General features: G+C 50.6%; 1 protein-coding gene across 2 annotated transcripts; it reads right to left on the bottom strand.

Annotated features, from left to right (window-relative positions):
* Nucleotides 1-1,070: 1,070 nt before the first annotated feature.
* On the bottom strand, nucleotides 1,071-4,532 carry Cd209g (CD209g antigen). 2 transcript variants are annotated; one of them, XM_006508885.1, is made up of 9 exons: nucleotides 4,518-4,532; nucleotides 3,991-4,135; nucleotides 3,758-3,838; nucleotides 3,563-3,646; nucleotides 3,120-3,188; nucleotides 2,782-2,868; nucleotides 2,399-2,550; nucleotides 1,879-1,991; nucleotides 1,071-1,517 (listed from the first exon to the last, which is right to left on the bottom strand). In XM_006508885.1, the coding sequence occupies exons 1-9, from the start codon at nucleotides 4,530-4,532 to the stop codon at nucleotides 1,376-1,378; spliced, it is 888 nt and encodes a 295-aa protein (XP_006508948.1). In that variant the 3' UTR covers nucleotides 1,071-1,375. The 2 variants fall into 2 exon arrangements, with proteins under 2 accessions (XP_006508948.1, NP_081619.3); NM_027343.3 differs by lacking the exon at nucleotides 4,518-4,532 and having other exon boundaries at nucleotides 3,991-4,042.
* Between the last annotated feature and the right edge of the window lie 1,564 nt (nucleotides 4,533-6,096).

Genomic DNA, 6,096 nt, shown 5'->3' with positions numbered 1-6,096 from the left:
TGGTGATCAGGCATGGGGAGAAGGTGGGCAGGAGAGGGCTGGGAGTGAAATGGAAATCGGTGGAGGGGGACGAGGGGGCATCTCTGGTGACAGGCCACAGGCCTGGTAGTGGGGATGATACGGGGAGTCTATTGGGACCCCAGCTGAGGTTCCTTAGGTTTCAGATACTAGGGGAGGCTGAGCCTTTGGCATCACCAGGAAAAGGGCCTTCCTGGCTGGGAGACAGTGGGCTTGGAGACAGCGTCCCTGAGGGAGAGATGCTGGGAGGGGCTCTTTATCCTTTGCCCGGCCTTAGGTGCCAGGAGAAACAGGCTCACGGTAAGGGGAGCACCAGGTGACACTGGCTTGCTCCTTGAGGACATGGAACCTATTGGGGAGGTGGAAGAAGCACATGACACCAGGCAGAAGGTCGAGCCAAGACAAAGGGGGGGGGCAGGAAGCATGGTCTGGGTTTCTGCAGCCTGTGGCTGAAAGCACCTTGAAGTTTGGGTGGCTCTTTGTAGCCTTGGGGAGCCCAGAGGGCTGGTCATTCCTCCACTAGTTCCATGGAAGTTTGTTTTGAGAGCAAAGGATGTGCTAAGCTCTAGAACCACCAGATGATGACTGTGGCATTTTATTTGAATGCTAGGTACAGAAACCTGGAAGAAATGCTTGGGGGTCTGTGAATAAAAGAATGAATGAACTAATGAATGAAGAGAGAAATAGAGGCATGTGGAGATGGGAGAGACAGACAGACAAAGAGAGAGAATGTGAAAACATGAATGTGAATGAGAATGCACCCAGTGGGTGTTCAGGTACCAAATCAGTGTTTTTAAAAATATTCACCCAGGTGTAGTGCTGCATGCCTTTAATTCCAGCACTCAAGAGGCAGAAGCAGGCAGGTCTCTGTGAGTTCAAGGCCTGCCAGGAACACATAGTGAGACTCAAACAAACCATAAAACAAATTGCTCACAACCCAAAGATGTTGTAGACACTAATATACTAGCTAACATGAAACATTCCAAAGTTTTACCAATGAAGACAGAGTCAGAAATAGAGAATCCACTAAATACAACACATCAAACCATGTATACACTTAATAGTTTATTATTTTATTTGGGTGCTGGGGATGGGACTCAGAGAGCCACCCATGCTAGGCAAACTGGGGTGTATCATTGAGCTATACCCCAGCCCCAAGCGGGTGTGACTCTACTGAGGGGATTTGTGGAACTGAAATCACCCACAGAGGAAGAGGGAAGCGCTGCAGGGTAGGGTGCCTCAGGGACTCTCTCAGGATCTCAGAGGTCTCAGAACAGGGGCACTGGGATGAACAAGGCAGCTGGAACGGGAGCAGAGTGCCCCCAAGTTGCCTGTGTGGCTAGGGGAGCACAGACCCTCAGTAACCAGGGCAGGGAGCCGAGGGCTGCTCACAGACCCAGAAGTTGTTTGCAGTACAACGGCTGTCATTCCATTTATCTTCTGCCATTACCACGCAGTCCTCGTCCCCTTCATTATTGGGCTCCCCTTCTTTCCAGAAGCTGTAAACATTACTAGTTATCAGAGACAGCCATCCTGCCCAGAACCATCCACTCCTCATTCACTGCAGAAGTCCTGGGTCTTGGGCTTTCATAGTCAAAGTCTGAGGACCAAGCCAGTGGACAGGAGTCCAGGGCAGGGCTTAGCAAAATGTGGGATCTCATTTTGGTCACCACATCATCCCCACGCGAACCATGCCAGCAAGGTGAAAACGCAGATTCTGGGGACTCAGACTTAGGCTCAAAAGACAGAAAGTCCAGGGATGTGGGGTCCTGGATTTAAAATGTGCCTGGTGCTTTCCAACACTGAAGACCGTGTTTAGAGTGAGGGCCATCTCCCTGCCCCATGCCTCTGAGGGTTCACCTGAGTTTGAGTGGGGTGTCATCTACCCACTGCCAGGAACCTTCACTTCTGTGATCGCTGAGGCCGATCCAGGTGAGCTGATTCTTTCTGATGTGCCAGTATTTGAGGAATTGCTGAATGGAGGTGGGAGTCAGGAGGATGGACAGGAGGATACCTCCACCCTCCAAAATCCCACTCTTTCCTGCCTTCACGCATGTTCTTTCTGAACTCAGGCCTATTGCTGTTAATCAGGTTTTCTGGCATACGATTGCATCCATGGGTGGGGGTTAAAGGGCACACAGGAGGAAATAAGTTAATTTACATCTCAGTTCACAGGTGTATCTCTGGAGGGTTACACGATGACTCAGACTTTCTCTACTCCCTGCAGGTCCAACTGCTTTCCCTCTGCTCTTCCCCCAGAGGACCTCCTCACTCCATTGTGCTTCCTCCCACAGGAAGCCCTCCCAGACAGCATCTCCTTCACATCCCACAGCTTCCTATCATCTAGAGTCCAATGCCCAGGACAGATGGACCCACTCACCTGCTCTGAAACACTGTTGACAATCACCAGGTGGGCCCCGAGATCCTCGCAGGAGGAGGCAGAGGTTTCCCAGCTGCCCAGGGTTCTGGAGAAGAGGTAGCAGCTTCCCTGGAAGAGCTCCCAGTCCCAGGGACAGGGCCGGCACAGGCCAGCTACGGAGCAGACACTGAGTTCAGTGGCTGGCTTCTCTTCTCCCTTCTGCCTTGGACCTTAGAGCCCAGAGCTGGTCTCTTATTTTTTCAGTTATCCACTCAGAGCTCCCCAAACCCAGACCTCAATGCATGTGCTCTGTCCTGCCTGCCTCAGTGGAAGCCCTAGAAGGTGGATGCCAACCCATCTGATGACCCCTCTGCTCTGTCCTAACTCAGGCCTTGGAGTCTCACCCAGCGAGGCGTTGAACTGAGTCAGCTGCTGCTGAATCTGCTGGATCTGCTCCAAGCCGGAGTGTGTCTGCTCCCGAGGAACGGCAACTACAAGGAGAGGTTGGCAACAATTAAGCATCAACTGCGTGCCTGCTCCAGAGCTGGACCCATGAAATCACACTGGTGGTCATATTGACCCCAGGACCCCATTTCACAGACCACAGCACTGAGTCTCAGACTCTGTTAGGCCCAACAGGTCTCTGGCCTCCCCCATCATGCCATGCATCCAGCACGCCTGTGCCCATGGTTACCCGCCTCGTACAACCTCAGAGTCCTCTCCCACCTAGAGCCCCAGTTACCCTTGTCCAAGCTGGAGCTACCCTGCTGATCCTGGGTCTGTCCCTGTGAGTATGCACGAATCCTGGAGACTGCAAGAGAGAAGAGCACACCCATGCCCTCTTATGAACACTGACAGTACCTGGCTGTGCCAAGTTCAATTGCAAGGGAAAGATGATCCCCATTTCAGAGAAGGACAGTAAGCTGCTGGTGGTCACAGATGAAAGGAGGGATGTGGACTTTAGATGTCCCAGCTGTGGTGAATTTGGGGCTAGGCAATGATCACCACAGAGGGAAAATCTAAGAGCTCAGCTACTGTCCCATGCTGGAGTTCTTGCTTAACAAGTGCAAAAATAAAATAATAAATAAAATAAAAACAGAACTCCCTCCCCCCCCAAAAGCAAACAAGTCAACCTAAAAGCATTCTGTACTCCTGTCACCCTCTCCCAGCCCTGCTCTGACTTACCTTGAACCAGGGTGGCCAACATAAGCAAAAAGAGGCCCAAAGAGATGAGAAGCAGCAGAAGCCAGGGGACTTGGGTCAGATGCCCTGCACAACGGACAGATGGGCAGAGCTGAGCTCCCAGGGAGCAGATCCTGCTCTGCCGTGTTCCTTCTGCAGAGAATCCCCGACACCTCTGCCCCTGAGTCATCCTGGTACCTTGTAAACTCTTGGAGCTGCAAACGAGACCCTCGGGGTCATGCTCAGCAAATCCCTGCTCTCCAGATGTGACCTCCTCCTCTGAATGGGGCAGAAGATACGCAGCTGACCTTCAAAGCTCAGCCACCTCCCTCATCACCACCTCTCCCAAGCTGGAGGCCAGGACCAGATCTCTCTGGATCCTGGATCCTGGATCCTGGACCCTGCTTCCCCTAGTTGGTACCCAGCCTCACCATGATTCTTTGGCTGATGGAACTCTGGCTCTCCTGCCACCCTCTGCTTCTCTTGACTCCCTCCTCTCCACCTTCCCTCTGCCCTGGGATTTATATAACCCCATGGCCCTCTGCAGCACCCTCTGTGAGGTCGATTCTTCTCTGACTCAGGGGAAAAAAAGGGAACAGGATGGGGACACCCTCACCCCGGAAAAGAGACATGGGGAGAGAGACATTGCTTGACACAGCTAGAAGAGTAGTTAGTAGAGCAGAGACAGGAGCTATGGTGTATATTTTAGTAGCATTAGCTTGAAGCAGCCAGTTACAGTACATGTGCAGGCAGAAGAGAGCAAGCAATCTGATGCATGCCAGAGCTCCGCTCGCTTTCTCTTTCTCATCTTGGGATTTCTTGCGCGATGAATGGTGCCACCCACAGCACTTCCCTACCTCAACTAAGCAAGGTAATCCTCCTCAGACTTGCCCAGAAGCCTGTTCTACAGGGGATTCTAATTCTAGCAAGCTATTCCTCTATAAACCACACTCCGTACAGGTACTCGCACCATCACCATATAAGAGTTTTTATCTCTCTTCTGCGAGATGGAACTGTCTTCCAATGTAAGGCTGACGTTCAGTGGAGTACAGAGGAAATGTGTGCAAATAACGTATGCTGCAACGGAGCCTCAGACACTGTGCTACATGGTCTTTGTGGCATCGCTAACTCAGCTCTCAGGGTTCAGTTAGGTGTTCAGTTGCTCATAGCTGAGTTTTACTTTGTAGGTGTTGAAATGAAAATTCCATCTTTGAGGGAAGCTTCTTAAGACTTGGGATGTTCCGAGCCGGGTGGTGGTGGCGCACGCCTTTAATCCCAGCACTTGGGAGGCAGAGGTAGGCAATTTCTGAGTTGGAGGCCAGTCTGGTCCACAAAGTGAGTTCCAGGACAGCCAGGGCTACGCAGAGAAACCCTGTCTCGAAAAACCAAAAAAAAAAAAAAAAAAACCCAAAAACAAAACCCCAACTTGGGATGTTCCAGTGTTCACGGGCTGGACTGAGGCCCACAGCACATATGTAACAGACAAGTTCAGTCCCCATGGTTGGTCCCTCAACAACTGGAATGGGTACTTGTCCCTAAAGTTGTTATCTGGCTGTGGAATTGTTCCCCAACAGGGCTGCCTGTCTGGGTTCAGTGGGAGAGGATGCACCTAACCCTGAAGAGACTTGGTGTGCCAGGGTTGGGGGATACCTCGGGGGCGGCTACCCTCTCAGAGGAAAAGGGGAGGAGATTTGGGAGGGACTCTATGAAGGGGGAACCAGGAGGGGAGGCAGTGTTTGGGATGGAAATAAATAATTGAATAAATAAATAAATAAATAAATAAATAAATAAATAAATAGGAGGTGAGACATTCCATCCCTGCAGGAAAGCCTTTAAAACTCAAGAAATGAAGCCGGGTGGGTGTGGTGTCGCTCGCCTTTAATCCCAGCACTTGGGAGGCAGAGACAGGCGGACTTCTGAGTTTGAGCCAGCCTTGTCTACAAAATGAGTTCCAGGGCAGCCAGGGCTATACAGAGAAACCCTGTCTCAAAAAACCAAAAAAAAAAAAAAAAAAAAAAAAAAAAAAGAAAAGAAAAAAAAAGAAAAGAAAAGAAAGCCTCCAGAAATAACGAAATCAAAAGCTTCAGGAAATCCTTGAAGCTCAGCAGATGTACTAAGTCCCTCCCCAAGCATAACAGGAAGGAGGACTCTGAGAGACACTTTCAGACCAGTTGAGCTCCGGGAAGAGGCTCAGGCCAATTGAACTAGCTACAAGAGACATTTTGTGACCTGGATTGTGCTGTGTGCTCTTGGATTCTGGTTGTCAAGAGCTTTCATCCATGCTGGGGTGAGCTTACCACACTGCAGCTGTCTTTGAACCATTTCTACTCCTGTGAGTAAGCTGTCTCACACACTCTTGTAAGTAAGAACAATAACTTCACCAACTTGGTCTTTGGTGGTATCTTTACTTCAGTCTGACGTTAGTTCCCTATCTCAGATGCATAGAGAGCTGGTCACCTTTCCCTAGGAACGGTGTTCTACAACAGTAGATGCCACTCTGGCCTTTCCAGGTGACCTTTAACTCAGTGCTCCCAGTT

The sequence above is a fragment of the Mus musculus genome, chromosome 8 (assembly GCF_000001635.26).
Source record: "Mus musculus strain C57BL/6J chromosome 8, GRCm38.p6 C57BL/6J".
In the NCBI taxonomy this organism is placed as follows: Eukaryota; Metazoa; Chordata; class Mammalia; order Rodentia; family Muridae; genus Mus; species Mus musculus.
The sequence above is the reverse complement of the archived record's forward strand: the minus strand, read 5'-3'. Positions and strand labels throughout refer to the sequence as shown.

Excerpts from the sequence above, each read along its gene's own strand:
- Cd209g (XM_006508885.1), bottom strand. Across the intron at positions 2,551-2,781 it reads TCAGTTCAACGCCTCGCTGG|CTGGCCTGTGCCGGCCCTGT; the intron begins GTGAGACTCCAA and ends TCTGCTCCGTAG. Across the intron at positions 1,992-2,398 it reads TCAACAGTGTTTCAGAGCAG|CAATTCCTCAAATACTGGCA; the intron begins GTGAGTGGGTCC and ends ACCTCCATTCAG.